Genomic DNA, 22,183 nt, shown 5'->3' with positions numbered 1-22,183 from the left:
TGCCTAGCCAATAGCTGGGAGACCCACAGTGCAGGGATGGGGTGTGCAGTGGGCAGAGGGGGTTGTGCAGTGAGATGGGGTGTAGCAGACAAGGGGGCTGTGGAGGGGTAGAGGGGGCTGTGCAGTGAGATGGGGTGTAGCAGACAAGGGGGCTGTGGAGGGGCAGAGGGGGCTGTGCAGTGAGATGGGGTGTAGCAGACAAGGGGGCTGTGGAGGGGTAGAGGGGGCTGTGCAGTGAGATGGGGTGTAGCAGACAAGGGGGCTGTAGAGGGGGCTGTGCAGTGAGATGGGGTGTAGCAGGCAGGAGGGGCTGTGGAGGGGCAGAGGGGGCTGTGCAGTGGGATGGGGTGTAGCAGGCGGGAGGGGCTGTGGAGGGGCCGAGGGGGCTGTGCAGTGGGATGGGGTGTAGCAGACAAGGGGGCTGTGGAGAGGTAGAGGGGGCTGTGCAGTTAGATGGGGTGTAGCAGGCGGGAGGGGCTGGGCAGTGAGATGGGGTGTAGCAGGCAGGGGGGCTGTGGAGGGGCAGAGTGGCCTTTGCCAGGCAGACAGAGCCCAGCTCTGGTCTGTGGGGCCATGCTGGGCTGTCCACATGGGTGCCCCAGGGCTCACCTCCCTGTCGTGGGTGGTGGCTGGCCAGGGGTCTGTCCTGGGCCTTAACCAGGTGTAACAGAATACAGCCCTGTGTTCGCACCCTGCGCACGCTTGCACTAATGTCAGTGCAAGGGACGCCTTGTGGTGGGTCAGTTCAAAACTCATCGTTTGCTGATCAATAATCCGACGGCCACATGCACGGAGCGGCGTGACCTGCTAATCACCAGCTGAGCTCACGGCTAGGAGTATGTTGTGCAGAGAAGTCTGGGGAGTGGTGGAACCAGTTCCTCGGAGACAAAGAGCGAGCTGACACCTCAGCCAGGTGTAAACAAGACTGATGGATTGCTACCTGCTAAGTGGCCGTTCTTTGGCAGGGGCAAAAAATCGACCTCGTTAGCAAAGAACCAGCATGAAGTTCCCACCCACACAGACTTCCTGGTGCCTCGCTCCCAGCGGGAAATGCTTCTCAAAGGGGGACAGGACTATACAAAGGAAGGGGCGACCCCCCAGGGACCCCTCTCTCTTTCCCTGCCCATTGCATTCACTGCACCTGAAGCGACAAAGGGGGCGTTTGTTGGATTTGGAGGAGGGGTCCTGCCCTGAAGAGACTGGTCAGTCAGGCCGCAGAAAGCACCTGGTGAGAAAACGAGGGTTTGAATCTAATAGACTGTGTTAAGTTGGGCACCAGCAGGGTTTTATCTTTATTTTTCTTGTAACCCTGTCTGACTTTTCTGCCTCATTGCTTGCACTCACTTGGAATCTCTCTTTGTCCGTAATGCACTTGTTTGATCTAATCCAGCGTGTTCCAGCCGTGCCTGGGTAACTCCATTTGGGGTAACAATTTGGGTGCATAGTCTTCCCTTAAAGGAATAACGGACTTAGTATATTGGTACTGCCCAGCCAGCAGGGGGCTGGGCAGTACAGAACATGCATTTCTGGGGGGCAATGTGTTGGGGTCACTCTGTGAGAGCCCAGGTGTGGCTGGCTGGCTGCAGCACACGCAGACATGGCTGGGAGCGATTTGCACGCTGGAGCAATGCAGGGCAAAGGGCACCCCAGGTTGCAGGGCAGGGGTGACTCGTCGGTCTGGCTGGCACCCGGGCACGTCACACCCTGACGGCTGGTTTTTGCAAGGGTCGGGGAAGGTGACTGAGCCTGCCGCCCTCTTGCTGGGGGGAGGGGAGAGACCGCAGGGCTTGGGTTCTGTGTCCACATCAGCAGGGCCCTCTGGGAGGAGCAGGGGCCTTGCGGGATGTGGATTTGGGCTGCAGCCAGGCTGGGGTTGGGACCTGGCTGCGGCTGGCTGGGGTCACCTCCCTGGTGACCTGGGCCGGAGTCAAAGCAGAGACCCAGAGCTGAGAGGCCTGCACTCACAGCCGCAGCCCCTGGGCCTTGCTGACCACCCCCTACCCCCCAAGGAAGTGCAGGGAACTGTCCCCAAGGGCAAGAAGAGCCCTGGGCGCTTTAACAAAGGCTTAAAATATGGAACAAGCTCCGGCGCTGTAAGAGCGAGAGGCCAACGGGGGCTGCTCCCCGCCCCGACACCACAGCATAGCGTGACAGGTTCAGGCCCCAGCTTGGGCTTCCATGAACATGGGGAGAGGGGGGCAGCCCTGAGGGAGGAACGAATGGAACCACTTACAGAGCTGGACCCTCTGGAGTTCGGCAGGGCCCGAGGAGAGCCAGCGGGAGCCCAGCTGTGTGCGAGACCTCTGGGAGTTCAGGCAAGCTGGAGAAGAGCATTCAGCCCCAGGATGGCTCCACAGAGGCTGCTGGGGTCCCGGGAGGGAGGAAGTAAAAAAGAGAAGAGGGATCCATTCCTGGGCATTACAGAGCAGCGGGTTTAACCTGGGCCCTGCAGAGGGGGCTGGCTGCAGGCTGCACAGCCCCATTGCTTGCACTCCAGCAGCTCCCCACTCCCTATGGGGAACGGCGGGGCCCACTACAGCAGGGGCCTGGCTGGCGAGACAGCCCAGGGAAAGGCCACAGAGAGCAGGGGCTGCTCGGAACAAAGTCTGCTCGAGCTGCTTCCCGTCTGGCTTTGAAGAGCGAATGGGTTACCAGGGCAAAGGAAAAGCAAATCCCCGCCCGGCTGGGAGGGTTGGCGAGTGTTTGGACAGTGCTTTAAGCATGAGAGGCGCCAGCTAGATGCCAGGTACTGGTGGGACTTACAGCCTAGTCCACGTTCTAAGGGCTTTGCTAGGGAGCTCGGCCCTCAGTGTGTTCCCAGTGCACCTGTCGCCTTGCTGGTTAGCTGTGCCTGCATTTCCCCGCACCCAGCCGCGGGGGGCTGCCCGCAGGGGCGTGGCTCTACATTGGCTCGGCCATCGTTGCATGTGAAAATGTAGCCCCCGCTAGCTGCGCTTGCCACCCCACCGTCCTTGTTTTCAGATGGGGAAACCGAGGCACGGACAGGTGAAGGGCCTCGTTTTCAAACCGCCTCACCGTTATGTGGGCAAACAGAGGCATGCAATTGAGAGTCTGATTTGCACCCGCTGGGGAACGTACCTTGGGACTCAGGCAGGAGTGCAGGAAGGGCGGCTAGCCCCGTCCACACACCCCCGCTCTGCCACGGCTCCAGCACACTAACGCGCTCAGAGCTAGTGCAGGTATGTCTGTCTGAGCTGGGAACGCCAGGGCCGGGTAGACCCCAGTGCTACCAAACGGCCTGAAAACACACGATGGCTCAGTTGGGGTGGAATCGAGATGGCTCCCCCAGGGGTCTGTTCTGGGCACTGCTGGCGGGATTGAGAGGCCGGGGAGGAGAATGTTGCCTTCTGCCCTGAAAGCTGGTTCTTGACTGAGGTCCCCAAGCGTTTCCGTGCGTCTGTCTGCCTGTCGCCCTGCCAATGGCTCAGCCCACGGGAGGAGTCCCTGCAACGGGCCTTTGCCCACCGTGATTCCGGAGCTACACAGGCTCCAGCTGCCCTCCGAAGAGGCTGCAGGTTGGTTCATGTCCCTGCGGGGGGGTCAATGTGAAATCTCCCAGTGGAGGTCTGGAAGCCCAGCGAATGGGTGCCAGGCAGTAGTATGCTGGCTACACGGGTTCCAGCCCACCCGCATGCCCTGAGCACCTCGCGGTCGGGCGTGAAGCAGTGGCACCCAGACGTGTGACTAGAAGGCGAATGGCACGTCGGGCGATAATTAAAGGCTCGCGTAGCAGCTAGCCTGGCCCGCTGTAAACACCAACCTAGCGCAGCCCCCTTCACGGCCTCAGCGGAGCATCATCTTACACTTCTCGGGCACGTCTCCGACCTCTGATCAGACCCCTCCGGCAGGCAGCTTCGGCGCACCTCATCTCCGGTGTCCTGTGTCAGCCTCCCCCTGGGGCGGTGCAGGGTACGGCCACTCAGCGAGCACCGGCCTGCTGCAGCACGGCTCCAAGCCTGGATCAACCGGCCGGGTAGACTGTTGGGCGTGGCCCGGACCCCGGGCTCTGAGACGCTTCCCACCCACCAGGTGTCAGCTATTTTTAGCCCCACCAGTGTGAATCAGGTGGAGCTGGGCTCGGAGACTCGCTTCGGTGGGGGTTTTTTGCCGTGTCGACACAAACTCAGTTATAAGAGCTGCTCCCTTTGATCTCACCCACCTGTCCCCTGGCCACTGTCACAGCTTCTCTCTAATGGCCATTTGGGCCATAGCTTCCAAAGGTATTTGGACTCCTAATGGCCACGGAACCAATGGGAGTTGGGCACCTAAATCCCATGGAGGATCTAGGCTTTTGTTCTCATGGTCACAAATTAATCTGAATTTGGCCGTCTGTCTGCCTTCCTTTGGTGTTTAAAGGGACAGGGCCCCTTCTCATGGTGGGCATTTGTCTGAACACTGACTCGCCTCTGATGAGTTATTGACGGATTAGCACAGGGTGCAGGGAGGACTCCCAGTGCCTTTAGAGGACGGGATGAGCCATCAGTCTCACCAGGAAAACAGGTGAGAGAAACTATAAAGGGAGATTTAGTGCAGAGAAATAGGAAGTGGAGCCCGTAAGAAGGGATAAAATCAAACATCCGATTAGCAGAGGGGAGAATCAGATTTGCCCCCCTGCGGTGTGAATCTCCCCCTCGAGCCAAATGCTGGATTGGGGCAGTGACGCCCGCCCAGGACTGCTGGCACAGGGATCCATCTCTGCCTGGGTCCATGCCCTCCGCACTGTTCCTAATGATGGAGCAATTCCAGCTCCATCAATCCAGGGGACTCTTTACCTGCCCTTTTATGACAGGCCTTAATGCGGGTCACCCAGAGGCAGGGGATCTGTGCGGACGTTCAGTGACTCGAATGGAACTGGCAGGTCAGAAGGGTGAGAGCAGCTGGACTCTGGCTCAGGATAGAGCACGCCCAAGGGCACCGCCCTACCGTGCTGCGGGCCGGATTCAGTTCCATCCCAGCTGTGTGAAAGCCTCGTTCAGTGACATGATTCTGCGTTTACACGGCCACAACAGAGCAGGAGCAGGCCCCAAAGCTCTTCTCATGGAAGCGTGTTGTCCCTTTAAGATTGAAATCCACACCAGTGAACATCACTCTCCCCCTCCCTTCGGGTAACCGGAGATGGCTCCATTGTAAAGTAATGCCGATGCCAAACGAGTTTGTTCCACTGCCTTGCCCTAGAAACACACACCGTGTGTCCATCATGGTGCTGGCTCCTGGCTGCTTATGGGTGCGCTGAAAGGGCTGGAGGTTTTATGGCAGTGGAGGCCCCCCCATTAGAGCTTCGCTCCCCGGCCTTCCAGGTCTGGGGCATTTTTTGGCTTTAAAACGGCAAGAGAAATGCAAAGCCTCCATTTCCGTAGCATCAGGCAGTGCTCAAGAGGGGCTCTCTCACCGACGTGCTTCTAGGCCGTGCCCATTCCTGGGGGGGTTTCCCGAACCCAGCAAAAGGAAAAGCAGCGCTGGGGAGCTGGAAGGGGTTTGTGGGAACCACCTGTTTGCTGGCGGACGAGAGGTGTTTGATTGACGCGGCCGTGCCGTTAGAGTCAGGTGACCCACCTTACACGCTGGGCTCAGGCCACGTCCACACTGCCCCATTTCAGCCACTGGGATGGCTGTGCCAGTGCAGACCCCGCAGTGTGGACAGGGTAGACCCCTGCCAGCGGCAGTTTGTACCCAGTTGCCCTGCCTGCACCGGTGGGCCTGCCGGTTGCTCTGCCCCTACCCACAGATTATAACCCGGGCTTTGTGTCTCCTGCAGTCCATCGCGGCATTCACCCTCTGCTGAACCGTGCCCCAGGCTTTCGCAGTTCATTGAACACTGTTGCTAGCCCTGGCCGTATGGAAGGAGGGCTGCCCCGGGCCGAGATGGCCCCCTCGGGGCTCTTCTGTGGCCAGTGGGACCGAAGCCACCTGCTTCCCACAGGAAAGAAGCCCATTCTCCGGGTTCCACAGTTAGGAAATTCCAGGGAGGCAAATCTATGGCATGCCCCTCCGGTCAGTCAGGGGGCCCTGGCCGGGGCTCCTGAGGAGAGATGTTCCAAGCCCCCGGGGTGGGGTCTCTCCGGGCCCTGAGGAGCAGATACAGCCCTGGGCAGGCTACAACGAGCAGCTGTGAAGTACGTTCAGCTGCCATCTTGCACTGAAAGCGGAATCTCACACACACACACACACACACACACTGAATCCAGGAAGTCCCAACCCACCCAGCGGCTGGGCAAGCGACTGCTCCAGTCCTGAGCACACTGTTCAAAGTTGAACGACCACGAGGACAGCGGCAGAGCCTTTCCGGGTGAGTCAAAGTTTCCAGCAGTAACAGGGCGAGACCGCTGCCCGGTGGTGACAAAACGCCACTCCAGGGGCTGGCACTGGGGTGGGTTTAAGCAGCCAGCCACTCTTGCACTCTGATTTCCGGCCTTGGTGGGGACAGGGCAAAGTCACCGCTGAGCAGCCGTAGCTGCAGCGGGCGGGGAGGAGGGGAGGTTGTCGGTCTGCAACCCCACAGGGAAGGTGCTGCGGGGAGCGGGGAGGAGAGCTGGCGGCCCAGGGCCCCTCCGTTTGTCTAGGACTTGGTGAGTGAGGGGCGGGGGGAGATTGTCCCCTGACTTTTGTCTGAAGTGAGCCTCACTAGGTGGGAACGGGAAGCCGCCTCGTATTTGTGTTTGGCCTTTCGGGGGCAGAGTTTTTAAGCTCACTCAGGTCCCATGTAGGCACCAAACTCCGATTGTCCAAGGAGCAGCGCGGCGGGCGCATGTTGGCAACGCACTGGACAATTTGGCCCCAGTTGTGGTGCTGAGCCACCTTGAAAGTCTGTCCTTACGGGGGCGGGCCAGGCATTGTGCCCCTGGCCCAGTGCTTGGAGCAGCCTGCCACAGGGAGGGATGACAGCACGGAGAGGGGGTTATTTTCCTTATTTTTCTCATGGCGTCGGGTGCGGGGTGTCGAGGGGTGACCCCGCCTGGCCGAAGCCCTAGTATAAAAACTGTTAGACCAGTCTATGCTGAGTATACACACAGGCTACACTGAGTATACGCACAGGCTATACCGAGTATGCTAGGGGGACTGGAATAAGCTAGCCCATACACGCGGTTTGCTGGTCTCGGCTGTGTATGCATGAGAAAGACTTTGCCCCTGGAGTGTACCAGCAAAGCACCCCTCTGGTGGAGCTGGCCTCTGAAGGCGAGGGAGCAGGGCAGCCATCCCAGGCTGGTTTCCAGCCCGTGTCACCGTCACACCCGCCTCAGCATTTTCAAGTCCCTGGGGGCCATCAGGGGAGGCTGGCCCCAGCTGAGCTCCTGGGAAGGCTGCTATCTTGGCTGACACACCAGGGACCGAACCGGGGCCCTCCAGCGCCAGGAGCGTAGCCGGTAGGGCTATGTACACACTACCACTTACTGCGGTATAACCTGTGGCTCGGAGGGTGAATAGCCCCCCCCCCCCCCCCCCGAGCAACGCAAGTTACAGCTCCCTAAGCGCCGGGGTAGCCAGTGCGACGTCGGCGGGAGAGCTACCGCCGCTCGCGGGGGCCGGAGTAAGGAAGTGATGGGCGAGCTCTCCCCCGTCCGCTTCGAGCCTGCAGTAGCAGCTGCATGGGTGTAAGCTCGGCCGTGTACCACCGCCTCAGAACGGAGCTAAGGAATCAAGCCTCCCTTGGCAGGGGCTGTAGCAACCCCGGTCCTGTGGATCAGCACTGAGGGGCACCCCCGTAACACACACTCACCCGTGGGTTACTCTCTGTCCTGCTGGCAGCTGCCAGCCTAGGGCCAGATCCCGCTGGGGCAGTTACCCACTTAGCCTCGGCTTCCCCACAGCCAAGCCTCACCCCGGAGTCCCTCTCCTCCGGTCCAAGCAGAGAGCTGCCCCTCTGCTGAGCAGGCCCTGGCCTTTGCTGGAGTGGGGATGGGACGGCCCAGACCCAGCTGCCTCGCACACAAAGCCCTCTCTCCCCCAGGACTAACCCGGTGAGTGGATCTGTGCACAGCAGCTGCAGTCAGATTCTCCGCCAATGTGAGCCGTGAGCCCCGGCTCGGGGTGGGGCTTGTGCAGGAGGAAAGCAGAGGCACTGGGCACAGGGAAGCGAAAGGGCGAACTAGGAGAATAACACGGGAGCTCCGGCGTTCGGCGGCTTCCTTCCCTGGGGGAGCCGGCTCAGCCCGACGAAGTAAGTCCTTTCCCTCCAGCTGTCCTCCTGGGGGGCTTTCCCGTGGGCACTGGCTAGGAGCCACATGCCTCCAGGCTGTGAAACCATCACCAAGGGAAAGGAAGCACTAGAGAAGGGAGTGGTTCTGCCCCTGCCCCTGCCCGGCCCCCCTGACCTGCTGCCGGGCACAGCCAGGGCTGGCCCATCGGGGGCCCTAAGCAGGAACATTTTGCCCCCCCCCCCATTTTAAAACAGGCAAGTTCTTACAATAAAAAGTGAATAGGGGACCCCTGGAGCTGCTTAGGGCAGGTCTGTGCTACCGCTTAAGTCGATCTAACTTACCTCGCCCAGGGATGTGAAGCGCCCCCCCGCCCCCCCCCCCAGCAATGCAAGTTTCACGCCAGAGTAATTATGCCGATGGGAGACTGGCTGCAGCTGCGCCGGGGAGGGTCGACTGGCCGTTCGTCGGCTCATGCCTCGCGCCGGCCCTGCTGCCGGGGCTTTGACGTGGTTTCCCCACTGAGCCATTTGGGGCACAGCATGGTGCAGCTAAGCCCTGGGTTGGCTGGGGGAGGCTCAGGCAGCAGCAGGGAGATGCTGACGGCGTAACAGTCCCACGCCCCGAGCACCCATCATCCCCTTCCGTGGCGACGCCCGTGGGTGATCTCCCCCCTCGGCCCGCCAGGGAGCAGGGCGATCCCCCCTCCCCGCTCCTCTGCACGCCCACGCGGGGAGGAGACGCAGGAGCCAGGCCTCGGGCACACTCAGCCCTGAGGGAGCAACGCAGCCCCGACCATGCAGCCCCGGCTGGTCTTTAATGACCTCTTTCAGGGGGGCCGGAGGGGGGCAACGGCCAGCCCTGTGCACCTGCCCCTCTCCCCTCGCTTGGGGCCTCGGCTTGGGAGAGGTTGATGCTGCGCCATCCCGCGGCTTGATGGCTGACTCAGACCCTGATCTGACCTGCAGTCAACTCTTGGTTATAAGACAGTTTTCAGAGTAACAGCCGTGTTAGTCTGTATGCGCAAAAAGAACAGGAGGACTTGTGGCACCTTAGAGACTAACCAATTTATTTGAGCATAAGCTTTCGTGAGCTACAGCTCACTTCATCCGATGCATTCATGATGCATCCGATGAAGTGAGCTGTAGCTCACGAAAGCTTATGCTCAAATAAATTGGTTAGTCTCTAAGGTGCCACAAGTCCTCCTTTTCTTTTTGGTTATAAGAGAGGCACCACCAGCCATTTACAAGCTGCTCAGCGTGGAGGAAGGGGATTGGTCGGGTTCTACCCCCACAATCATTCCCCTGGTCCCTTGTTGCCCTGGCACAGGCCTCTTTCCCTGTGTCTTTCAAGGTTTCTTTTCTTTCTTGTTTTCTTCTTTCTTTGTCTTCTTTCTTTCTTTTTGTTTCTCTTCCCTGTTGCTGTGAAAGAGCCACACACGCACACAACAGGACCAGGGGACAGACTAGGACAACAAGGGGTGGAAACTGAGGCAGACTACCCAGAGGATTGCTAAAAAACCCTTCGGACAGAGCACTCTTCGGGTCAGAGGCATGATTGGTGACACCCACGTACATGGTGTCCCTTTACATTAGCTGAGCCCGCCCACCCTTCCCATTTTGGGAACGAACACCCCAACCTTTGCTCGCCCCTGCCCCCCATGGAGGGGGCCCCTGCCTAATCCCGCTGCCTCACGCTCCTCCCCCATCCCAGCTCGTTAATCACAGTGTGATTCCCTCGCCAGCACCGCTGTCTCCGCATCCCCCTCTGTTAGGCCGGAAGCTCTTCAGGGCAGGAAGTGTCTGTACTCGGTGCCTTGCCGAACTCCCACGCTTTCATCACGAGTCCCCTGTCATGCCAGGCCCCTTGGGAGAGCGTCAGCAGCAGGAATTGAACTGGTGGCCTCCAGCTCTAAACCTAGGAGTTGCTGCTAAGAATCCGACTGTGGGCTCTGGCTGTACACACCCCACCTAGCAAGGGCTGCGGGTTACACGCGCAATATTTGGCGGTGTTCTTAACGCCTCAGCTCATGAGGTCGTGTGATTAGGAGTGTGATGGGGTGGGACTCTCCACTCTGGCACCTCCTGCCAGCTGTCGTGGGAATTAGCACTTCTCGCCAGGGTTCCCCCTTCTGGCGGTGCCTCACCACCGTCACTTCTGCGCTGGGACCCACGTCACTCCCAGGACCGCGACGTTCTCTTCAGTGACACAGCCCTCCAGCTGTGCTTATTCTGTGCTCCCCCTTTCCAGGGGAATGTCACAGTCCCTTAGTCCAGCCACTTCCTCAGTGGCGAGTGAGGGTGCGGGGGGGACCCGGGCCCACCCACTACACTGGGTCCCATCCCAGGGACCCTGTAGATGACTGCTGCTTGCAGTACCCCGTCCGACTCCAGTAGATTTCCCTGGGCCACTTCCCTGTGGCCTCTTTGCCCTTGTCTCAGGGCCTCAGCCTGCAGCCTGCCAGGAGCTGCCTTGAGCTCCCTACGTCTCTGCCTGCAACACTGCTCTATCTAGGGTGCTTGCTCCCTTCAGCCTGCCAGGCAACTTGTCCTCCTCAGGCTCCAGGGAGTGACTGAAGCTGCCCTGTGTTCAGCAGCCCTTCTTATATGGGCCAGCCCGGCCCTGACTGGCTACTCTTCGCAGCCCTTCTCTGATTGGCCACCTCCTGCGCAGCCTCCCAAGGGCTCTATTAACTCCTTAGAGCCCAGTGTGGGGCAAGCGCCCCATCACAGAGACTCTCAGCTTCTCCTTTCAAAGAAAAGTAAGTTTCTAGCCCTCCCAGTTGTGTTGAAAGGCCCCAAAAGGTGACCCCTAAACCCAAAAGCACCTAAAACATATCAGGCTGGATCTAAAAATCCTGTGGTTTTTTTTTTGAAGCCAAGCTCACCATTTTTCTGGGGACGTGGCTCGTAGTTTTGAAGGCTTGGGGCTAACACCGCACTAACAATGGGAGCCAGGGGCTGCCTTCTCTTCCGGTGTGCACACTCGCTCGAGGCCCGACAAGAAGTGCCGATGCTGGGGTTAGGCTGTGCCCGCCCCACTGACGTCACTCCCAGGCGCTGTTCATGTCTAACATCTCGTCAAGGTGAAGGAAGGCAGGAGAACTGGGCCCCATCCGGCCTGACTTCCTGCACTGCTCTGGTGCAGCAGCCTCCTTTACAAAGGCAGCAAGGAAGTGGGAGGGAGCGGAGTCTGTGGGATTTCCTCCTGCTCGCTGTGGGGGTGGCAGCCGCAGCCAGCTCGCGGTACGTTACCGGCTGGGAGCCCTGGCAAATACCCACCTGAAATTCCCTCCCAAGCCCTCCTGCCCCAGAAATCCTCCTGCTCACCTGCTTCCTCAGCCCCTCTGCAGTGGTGCTCACTCCTAGCCCTGGCATGCAAGGCCCCAGGCAGCCCCACTCCTGCCTTTCTCTAGCTCCACACTTCTCTCCACCCACCTGGCATGATGGCCCCAGGCTCGTCCCAGCTCACCCCGGCACCAGCACCTCTTCCCTGACCTGCCTCTCAAATGCCCTTTCCCTGTAAGCCCTTCTCTTCTGCTGCCCCCTGCCAAAAGACAGGAAATGATCCATCATCTGACTGTCTCCAAGCTAACCTTCCTGTCCCATCCTTTGGTATTTTCTCGTCTTTCGTCCATGCATTGCCTATTCAAAGTGTGAGTTCCTTGTCGAAGGGGCCTTGTCTCCATCCCTGTCTGCTGAGTGCCTGGGACTCCGCACTAATAATGGGAGCCAGGGGCTGCCTTCTCTTCCGGCCTGCACACACCGCTCGCTGCTGTGGCCCGCTCCTGCACGAGCCTTGCTCGCTGCAGTGCTCTTCCACTGCTGAACTCTCCGCTTCCCCTGGGAGGTGGAGCAGGCTGCGTCTGATGGATGGATAGGGAAGCCTGAGGCAGAGAGGTTAGGGGGACTCGCTCAAGGCCATCCCCGAGGCCTTTGTTTATTACAGACCATCTGGCTCCTAGCACAACCCTGCGCAAGGGAGCGGCTCTCATGGTGGGCTTACTCCCTTGTCCCCCCTGCTGATTGCTGGTGGATCAGGTCTCTTCATCAGACTGGTTGGGATTAAGACCCACATTCTCACAGGTAGGTATGCGCCCAAATCCTATTGCTTTCAATGGGATTTAGGTGCCGAAATACTTTTGAGAATGTGGGCCTAAAGCACTGGCACAGGTCTCCACTGCGACAGGAGAGGTGGACACAAGTCTTGCTGCGGGTTACTCTGTTTTATCTCTGGTGTCCCCTCCCCACGCAGCCTCGCCAGCTAGGGAATCGGTTCCTCGCAGCCAGTTTGCTGGGCGTGGGCCCAGCGCTGTGTGAGCAGCACAGCAGATCCGTGAAAGCAGCCGCAGCCGTCTAGAAATGGGAAAAAAACCCAACACTAATGCCACATTCTGGCTGCCCAGTGAGCATCCCAGTAAGCTAAGAAGGGAGGAAGTTAGGGTTCCGACACTGAAAGGTTACCTCAGCCATTCCATGCACGCAGGAGAATTTATTGTTTTAGGGGACATACAGGATTTGACAGCATGTTAAGTGTGTAAGGAAAACATCTTAGTACAATGTTGGTGCAAAAAAATTTAATGTTTGAAAATTTGGACATTCAGAGTTCAAGTCCCCCAAACAACCTTAACTCTGCCCCTGCCCAGCACCAATGACCCTGTGGCTAAATTCTCCAGACCCCTTTATACCCTCATCCCATATCTGTTTTTCCTGCATTTCCAATATGAGCTATGTGTCCCCGCCCTGGCATCCCGCGTGCTACTTAGAAAGACGAGGCACATGGGGGTATTTTGCAATTCTTCCGTCCGCCAAGTACAAAGAAAGGGGTTGGATTCATCTGCAGCTGTATCTACAACTACAGGGCTGCCTTCGGGGGTTCAGACCGGTGCTCTTGGGAAAATCCGTGCAGCTATCGCCATAATGCCTCAGCAGGGGACAGAGGCCCAGATTCACCAAGGGACGTAGGCATTGCAACTGGGATTTTGGCCCTTGTGGTGGCTCTGCACCAGAGTGCCTGGAAGAGATGTGTTCAGAGCCGCATTGGCAGTACCTGGGACAATGCACTCTGAGATATGCTATCTGTTCTGCACAGCATAGGTGGACCGCTTGTACTCCGCCACAGACTTCCCTCCGTTCACCCCCCCTTTACGAGCCTGCTATTCTCTGTACCTAGACCAAAGTCCTGATCCTGCCCAATCCCATGTGCTTATTGCAATCAAGATTAATAGATTTCACAGCGGGGACCGTTGTGATCAGCTAGGATACACCTAGGCCACAATAAAACACCTGCGTCACAGCCATGGCTGGCTTGAGCGAAAAATTCCAGTGTAAACATACGGCTCGGGCTGGAGCCCCAGACCTGAAACCCCTCGAGAGGGGGAGGGTCTCAGACCCCGGGCTCCTGCTGGAACCTTAATGTCTACACTGCTATTTTTAGACCCGCAACCTGAGCTCGGTGAGCCCAAGTCAATTAACAGGGGCTCTGTGCTGCAGGTTTTTGATTGCAGTGTAGTCAGACCCATAATCTGACCTCCTGTCTAACACAGGCCAGGGAACTTCCCCAGAATCGTCCCTAGAGCAGAAGTTTTAGAAAAACATCCAACATTGATTTTAAAATGGTCGGTGATGGTGAATCCACCGTGGCCCTCGGTCCAGTGGTTAATGACTCTCACTGTTAACATTTTATACCTTATTTCCACTCTGAACGTGTCTAGCTTCAACTTCCAGCCTTTGGGTCGGGTTAGACTGTCCTCTGCTAGACTGTAGAGCCCCTGGTTAAATATTTGGTCCCCAAGAAACCCTGGAGCTGACGGAAGAGATGGCCAGGGGCTTGCTCAAGTTCCCAGCCCTCCTCCACGTCTCAGAACTCCTCCCTGGACCCATCACAGTCCTTTGTGAAGAACACGTCTAGGCTGCCAAACAAACCCACCGCCCCCCCAGACAGGTGGCCGTGTCACTCAGCCACCCAGGAAGCCAAGGTGTCTACCCGCACTGGGGAACAAAGTCTCTCTGCTGTGCGTGGTGGCAGCACGTAGGACAAGATTCATGGTGACGCGCACCGTGGATACGGGGCACTTGTCTAACGGGACCCCGTTGCCTGCTGGTTTTGGCCAAGGGGTTGTATCCTGTTGCCCATGTCCTCTGCACTGGAGGAAGTCACAGGTTCCAACACTGAAAGGTTACCTCAGCCATTCCATGCAGCCAGGAGAATTTATTGTTTTAGGAGACATACAGGATTTGACAGCATGTTTGTGGGGGGAGGGAGAGCTCAGAGGTTTGAGCATTGGCCTGCTAAACCCAGGGTTGTGAGTTCAATCCTTGAGGGGGCCATTTAGGGCTCTGGGGCAAAAATTGGGGATTGGTCCTGCTTTGAGCAGGGGGTTGGACTAGATGACCTCCTGAGGTCCCTTCCAACCCTGATATTCTATGATTCTATGAGGTCCCCACAGGCTCTGGCGACACCCTGTCACGTTTGTCTGCTCCGGTAAACAGCTCGGTGCGCCTGGCGCTTGCCACGTCACCTGTCCACTCCCCAGGTGCTGGGTACCGTTAGCAGGCAGGCACCTGGCCAGAGGGCTCAGCGGACACGGGATTCTCTTTGAAGCTGGGTCCTACCCGTTGTCTGCATCGGAACCAGGCCTCCCTAAGGGTGTTTGTGTAACCAGGCGGGCCAGGCCTGGCTGTCCTCGGTGCGGCAGGGTATCCCAGAGTGCGTTGCCCTGCATGCTGCCGGTGCTGCTCTGAGTGCCCGGCTGCCAGGCGCTCTGTCCCCTGCCGAGGCACTATGGGATAGCTGCCTGCGTCTCCCTGCAGTGCGGCAATCCAAACGCAGCCAGGCAGCGTTGTAGGTCCAGGTGCACGGATTGAACCGACGCAGGGCTGAGCTGTGGGAAAGTGTCGGGCTCCTGTCGCCAGGCCGGCTGAGAGAGCTGGGGCCTGGTTACAAAAGCAAAGCGCGACAGAATGCTTGTCTACACGGGGAAATGGACTGGCCTAGCCCTAGGGGAAGAATTAGTCTGTTATAGATGGGCGGGTCAGTTTCCCTGTGTCGTCAAGCCCTTGTAGTGCACAAGTGCCGTATGCACAAAGACTCAATTGTGGAGTTAATGACCCAGCAACGCTCATTAGCTATTGTGCTCATTTAGGTGCCTTAAAGCCCGGAAACGTCAGCTCACCCGTAAGCTGCACCGACAGGCTGCGTCTGCAGTGGGAGTGACCCCTGGTGTGGGTTCTTGCCTTAGAGTTCTCAATCTATCTGCAAACCCTGTTGTGATAGGGGAGTTACGGATGCTTAGCAGCACTTTGTACCCTTCCAGAGCAGGCAAGTTGGCAGCCAAAGTCGATCTGAGGATCAGAAAGAATAACTTGGCCACACAAGATAATGCACCAAGCAGGCCATTATAAGCTCCCGGCCTGGTCTCCGCGCTTTGTGCTGCGTCCCCCACCCTGCTCTCCCTGCTGCGTGTCTGCGATATGCACCAGGCCCGAATTTTAAAAACAGGACACTTCAGGGCAGCTGTATCTCCGGACCCCTTTGATCAAACGACCCCGGGGTGGCCCCACCAAGCTGAACTAGCCTCTGATCCGGCATGCCAGATTTCACTCTTCCTGTGCATTTCAGAGCACTTTGAAACGTTGCCTTTGCAAAGGAACGCTGCTCCAGCCTGCGGCGCTCAGCCCGCTCCTGCTGGCACGCTGGAGCTGTCGCACTCACGTGCACCCCTCGGACAACCAGACCCAAAGGCTCCTCACGGCTGACCCACGGGGTTTTGACGGCCAGCTGAGATGAGGGGCAGCACAGCGATAGAAGCTGTGTATGAGTACTCCCTCTAGTTTCCCCCTAGCTCTGGGCAAAAAAAGGGTAGTCAGAACCAGCAGATTTTAAAACGAGGTCACGGCATAGGGGCGGAATCTCGAGAACCCCCGTACCAAATGCCCCCAATTTCCAGTGCTAACGCTCTCTGGGCTCTCCGCTGGCCCAGCAGTTCTCTGGCCAGTTTGACGACGTGTGCGGATTTTAGTGCACTTAAAAAAATCGTCTCTCCACAGAAGGCTCGGTGCAACCTTACTTGATGGTGCTGCAAGAGCATCCCATAATAACATTACTGGCCCCCCCCTTTTACCAGAGTCTGTTGACCTCAAGTACCCTGTGACCCGGCTTCTCTTCGCCATGGTCTCAATCAATAAAGCCCAAGCTAGGGTGGCTGCTTTGCGGGGCTGGATTCCAGAATTAGCCCAGAAATGCAGTGGCCAAGGTGAGAAAACGAAGCCAGACCTTTTTATTTTAAATCCCCAAGTTAATCAGTAAGGCAACAGTCAGCTTGCATTGTGCTACCTCACTAGGGTGACCAGACAGCAAGGCTGAAAAATCGGGACAGGGGTTGGGGGTAATAGGAGACTATATAAGACAAAGCCTGCAATAGCGGGACTGTCCCTATACAATCGGGACCGCTGGTCACCCTATAAGTCACCGAGATCAAGGTTACCGCTGCCCTGAGTCACAGCTTTAACCCCCGGTACTCCCCAGTGGGACTTTGGGCACTCTGCTAGACAACCAGGCAAAGCACTTGTGATCTATGCATGAGTGACCAAAGACTGTTCGGTCATGGAAGGGCCTGAGCCGCCTTACTCTTGGGCGCTGATGGAAGTTGTTTTCTTTGTTTTTAATGATTTATTTTGGAAGCGCTGACAATGTGACTTACAAATCCTTGCCGGGTAAATATCAGAAACAAAACAACCCTGACAGCAGTTAGTCGTTGTGGAAAGCAGGGGTGGCCAACCTGAGCTGGAGAAGAAGCCAGAATTTACCAATGTACATTGCCAAAGAGCCACAGGAATACGTCAGCAGCCCCCCATCCGCTCCCCTCCTCCAGCCCCCAGCGCCTCCCACCCACCGGCAGCCCCGCCAATCAGTGCCTCCCCCTCCCTCCCCACGCCTCCTGCAATCAGCTGTTTCATGTGTGCGGGGGGGGGGGGGGGGGAGGAGTGAGGGCATGGCAGGCTCAGGGGAAGGGGAGGGGCCTTGGGGAAGGGGGTGAAGTGAGGGCAGGGCAGGGGGTTGAGCAGTGAGCACCCCCCGGCCCATTGGAAAGCTAGCGTCTGTAGCTCCAGCCCCGGAGCTACAGGTTGGCCACCCCGGTGGAAAGAGACACTGTGTAGGAATACAGGCAGTAGACTCTCCAGAGAAGATGTGAAAATTGTTAAAAGGTCCAAGCCGAGCATTGTGTCTTGTGACCGCGGGGCTGCAGGCGTTGGAGACACAGCATTGGTTGTGTGAGTTGAACTCCAGCAGGGCTGGTGAGTTCCTGCTGTCGGTCAGGTTTCACATACCCGGACCTTTCTGTGTATTGTGAGCCCAACTTCAAAGTCTGCTGAAGTTTTTCCACTGACCTTAATGGGCTTAGGGTCAGGCCCTAAATTCCCTAGATTACTTTTTTTTTTTGTACATACGTAAAAGGAAAAGTCTCTGGGCGAAACCCTGGTCCCACTAACGTCCATGGGCTTTTCGCCTCAGTCTGCAGTGGATGCAGGATTCATCCCTCATCGGCGGGGGTGAGACGCACCCTCCAGGTTCTTTGTTGCAAAGAGCCTGGATGTGTGCAGAAGTCAACGGCAATGAAGAGGAGCCTGCTGAGTGGCTTTCGCTCGGCACTGCTGCTAGCTGTGGGGATCCGTTCTCACTGAAAGACACCAGTGGGACTAAAAGTGCCGGCTGCCATCAGGAGCCATTACTGGGCTGGAAATGGGAGCGTCTAAGCTGGGAAACCACTCCAGTGGCAAACCCAAATACCCAGAGGAACTGGTCCTTATGCATCCTGAAGCTCCTGCCTTCTCTTTGGGGCCTGAGATGTACTGTCTGGCTCCTGGAGGGTGTCTACAAGGTAATCAGAGATGTGGCGGCAGCAGAGAGGTGATGGTAGCAGAGGGGTGACGGCAGACACAATCAGAAGGGTGACGGCAGACACAACCGGAGGGGTGACAGCACCAGAGGGGTGACGGCAGACACAATCAGAGGGGTGACGGCAGTATTGGGGTGATGGCGGACACAATCAGAAGGGTGACGGCAGACACAATTGGAGGGGTGAGAGCAGACACAACCGGAGAGGTAACGGCACCAGAGGGGTGACAGCAGACACAACCAGAGGGGTGACGGGAGCAGAGGGGTGATGGCAGACACAACCGGAGGGGTGACGGCAGAAACAACCGGAGAGGTGACAGCAGCAGAGGGGTGACAGCAGACACAATCAGAGGGGTGACGGCAGTAGAGGGGTGACGGCAGACACAATCAGAAGGGTGACGGCAGACACAACTGGAGGGGTGACAGCAGCAGAGGGGTGACGGCAGACACAATCAGAGGGGTGATGGCACCAGAGGGGTGACAGCAGACACAACCAGAGGGGTGACGGCAGACACACTCAGAGGGGTGATGGCAGACACACTCAGAGGGGTGACGGCAGACACAACCGGAGGGGTGACAGCAGCAGAGGGGTGACGGCAGACACAACCAGAGGGGTGACGGCAGACACACTCAGAGGGGTGATGGCAGACACACTCAGAGGGGTGACGGCAGACACAACCGGAGGGGTGACAGCAGCAGAGGGGTGACGGCAGACACAACCAGAGGGGTGATGGCAGACACACTCAGAGGGGTGACGGCAGACACAACCAGAGGGGTGATGGCAGACACACTCAGAGGGGTGACGGCAGACACAACCGGAGGGGTGACAGCAGCAGAGGGGTGACGGCAGACACAACCAGAGGGGTGACGGCAGACACACTCAGAGGGGTGACGGCAGACACAACCAGAGGGGCGACAGCAGCAGAGGGGTGACGGCAGACACAACCAGAGGGGTAACAGCAGCAGAGGGGTGACGGCAGACACAACCAGAGGGGTGATGGCAGACACACTCAGAGGGGTGACGGCAGACACAACCAGAGGGGTGACAGCAGCAGAGGGGTGACGGCAGACACAATCAGAGGGGTGACGGCAGACACACTCAGAGGGGTGACGGCAGACACAACCGGAGGGGTGACAGCAGCAGAGGGGTGACGGCAGACACAACCAGAGGGGTGATGGCACACACACTCAGAGGGGTGACGGCAGACACAACCAGAGGGGTGACGGCAGACACACTCAGAGGGGTGACGGCAGACACAACCAGAGGGGCGACAGCAGCAGAGGGGTGACGGCAGACACAACCAGAGGGGTAACAGCAGCAGAGGGGTGACGGCAGACACAACCAGAGGGGTGATGGCAGACACACTCAGAGGGGTGACGGCAGACACAACCGGAGGGGTGACAGCAGCAGAGGGGTGACGGCAGACACAACCAGAGGGGTGACGGCAGACACACTCAGAGGGGTGACGGCAGACACAACCAGAGGGGTGATGGCACACACACTCAGAGGGGTGACGGCAGACACAACCGGAGGGGTGACAGCAGCAGAGGGGTGACGGCAGACACAACCAGAGGGGTGACGGCAGACACACTCAGAGGGGTGACGGCAGACACAACCAGAGGGGTGACAGCAGCAGAGGGGTGACGGCAGACACAATCAGAGGGGTGACGGCAGACACACTCAGAGGGGTGACGGCAGACACAACCAGAGGGGCGACAGCAGCAGAGGGGTGACGGCAGACACAACCAGAGGGGTGATGGCAGACACACTCGGAGGGGTGACGGCAGACACAACCAGAGGGGTGACAGCAGCAGAGGGGTGACGGCAGACACAACCGGAGGGGCGACAGCAGCAGAGGGGTGACGGCAGACACAACCAGAGGGGTGACGGCAGACACAACCAGAGGGGTGATGGCAGACACACTCAGAGGGGTGACAGCAGACATACCCAAGCTAGCTTTGCATTAGCTCGCTCCAATAACAATAGCAGTGAAGTCGCAGCAGCACGTGCTGCACCAGTAACCATCCTCCCTGGGACCCTGGCTGTGGACTCAGCCCGTGCTGCCCCAGCTTCACGGCTGTCGGCACTCCTGCTAGTGAGAGCAAAGCTAGCTCGGGTCTGTGCACACTGGAAGAACTCTTGCTTGACTCGGAAAGAAGGACTGGAAGCTTTGGTGGAAGGAATGGGAGCGCTGGGAGAGCTTTCCTTGTGTGTGTGTATTAAATAATAATAGTCGCTAGGTCTTTCCCTCCGCAGATCCCAAAGCATTCCAGAAAGGAAGAGCAGGATCATTATCCCCATTTTACAGATGGGGAAACTGAGGCACGGAGCGACGATGTGATTTGCCCAGGGTCACCCAGCAGGCCAATGAATTACTAGGAATTAATTAATAACTAGAACTAGGAATTAAACTCAGGTTTCCCCAAGTCTCAGTCCAGTGCTCTGGCCACTGCTGACACAAACAAGCCAATGAACTTTAAACCGTCTGAGTAAAAATACCTTCCATTCCTGTCTCTACAGACTTCACTTCCTTGGTACCCGTGATGTCACAACCCTGCCAACTCCCCCGTCACCTAGAATGTCTTCCAGGGTAGACCAGGCCAGAATTCCTAATGGTAAAACCCTGTCTCACTCCATCAAGGTCATCCTTTCCAACCTTCCTGTGCATCGGTTTCTCCCCTGACTCCACAGAGGATAGTCCTCCTGGGAGAGCTCATTCCCTAATGCTCTAAGTGCTGTGGACTATTTCAGCCTGGCCCTGGAGCAGATGCCAGCAGGCAGGGCTGAGAACATAATGCAAGGAGCTTTTCCTGCCCAGACCTTTCAATAATATATGAACATCGTGTAACATCATCACACTCCCTTTCATCAGTCCGGAGCTGTGAAGGAGGTAGAATCGGGGATCCTGGAGTGCAGGGAAGAGCCCCAGTTAGCCCTGCAGACCCCATCAAAGCCTCATTGTGTGTCCCCTAGCTAGGCCTGGCCCTCTAGGAGAGCGTGGTTTTGTTGATACAGGGAATTCCTTGGCAGGGTGGGGGTGGAGAGGGGATGTTTGTAAAAGAGGCTTGTTTGAGACACCTGGCTTGTTAGCTGGACCTGAATTTCAGGTTCCCATCCTCGTCTTTGTTCAGACTGTCTGCATATTCCTGACCTCCACTGGAAGGGAAGTTACTTGGTCAGAGAGCGGAGAGCAAGGCAGGTTTGATACTCCTTCCTCTTGCATGCAGACGTCCAGGTGCAATGTCTAGGTTCCGTAACCAGAGGACAGCCTGTGGATCAAGGGAGGCCAGGAATTGCAAACTGCCCTCCAGATATGGAATTGGGCAGGCTTCCACCACAGGAGTTACCGTCTGCAACGCTGCCCGCACAGTCCCTGCATGGAGAGGAAACCAGGGCAGAGGCAGCTTGTGGAGCCTGGCCCAGGATCTGTGATTAAGTGGACAAGGAGGCAGGTGCAGCAGCTGACTCCTGAATTTACTTAGTGCATTGGACTCTTTCCCACCGCCACGTCCTCTCTGTGAGAATGTCGTTTTCAGCGCCTTGTCAGTGTGTGGTAACGGGCCAGCTGCGTTCTTGTGCAGGAGTGCGTGAGCAAAGGGGTGTTGAGAGCTCCGCTGTGGGGTCGCACCTTGGTCCACAGGAGCGGGATCCCTCCCCTGAATATGGGCAGCCGGTTGTTTCCTGTCTGAAAACAGGGTGCCAGTCAACCGGAGATGTCATTGGTTGGTTTCCTCTGGCACAGCTCTCCAGTCAGGCTTAGAAGGACTGGCATCTTGTGAAAGGTCTCGATTCTTCTCCAGTGACTAGCTGAACTTAAGGCCAATATTTGTGAAATGGGGCAGCTATTGTGGGCACCAGCTTTGAGACCCCTTGACCTGATTTCCAGAGGTGCGGAGCACCCGCAGATCATGGACTAGTGGGGCAGTTACAGGCGATGTAGGCAGGGGAGGTGCTTGGAGTTCTGTCTTTTGGGCCATTCTGCAAGAACCGGATGAGACTCTCTTGCACTTAAGTCCTGTGCTGGGGTGGGCACCTGCATGGACTTTCAAGCCCAGCATTTTGTGAGGCCCTGGTATCCTTTTTGCAGTTATCGCGGGATTGCAATAACATCACTATAGGTCCCTCAGGCCTC

The 22,183-nt window shown here is 57.7% G+C and overlaps 1 protein-coding gene across 3 annotated transcripts in view; it reads left to right on the top strand.

The window, feature by feature from the left end:
- Positions 1–5,929: 5,929 nt before the first annotated feature.
- The window catches only part of LOC141975659 (alpha-1,6-mannosyl-glycoprotein 4-beta-N-acetylglucosaminyltransferase-like), a 28,210-nt gene continuing 11,956 nt past the window's right edge, over positions 5,930–22,183 (top strand). The window contains exons 1-2 of one of the 3 annotated variants that reach the window (XM_074936212.1): positions 6,263–6,307; positions 7,967–8,176. Coding sequence is in view for 1 of the 3 variants with exons in the window: in XM_074936210.1 (XP_074792311.1) it covers positions 17,895–18,033 (139 nt within the window). In the remaining 2 variants the exon portion in view is untranslated. Of the gene's footprint in view, positions 6,308–7,966; positions 8,177–17,361; positions 18,034–22,183 lie in introns of those variants that run through there. The other 2 variants (XM_074936211.1, XM_074936210.1) reach the window with 2 other exon arrangements.

Source organism: Natator depressus, chromosome 21 (assembly GCF_965152275.1).
Source record: "Natator depressus isolate rNatDep1 chromosome 21, rNatDep2.hap1, whole genome shotgun sequence".
NCBI classification, from domain to species: domain Eukaryota; kingdom Metazoa; phylum Chordata; order Testudines; family Cheloniidae; genus Natator; species Natator depressus.
This window is presented reverse-complemented; position numbering and strand designations above follow the sequence as displayed.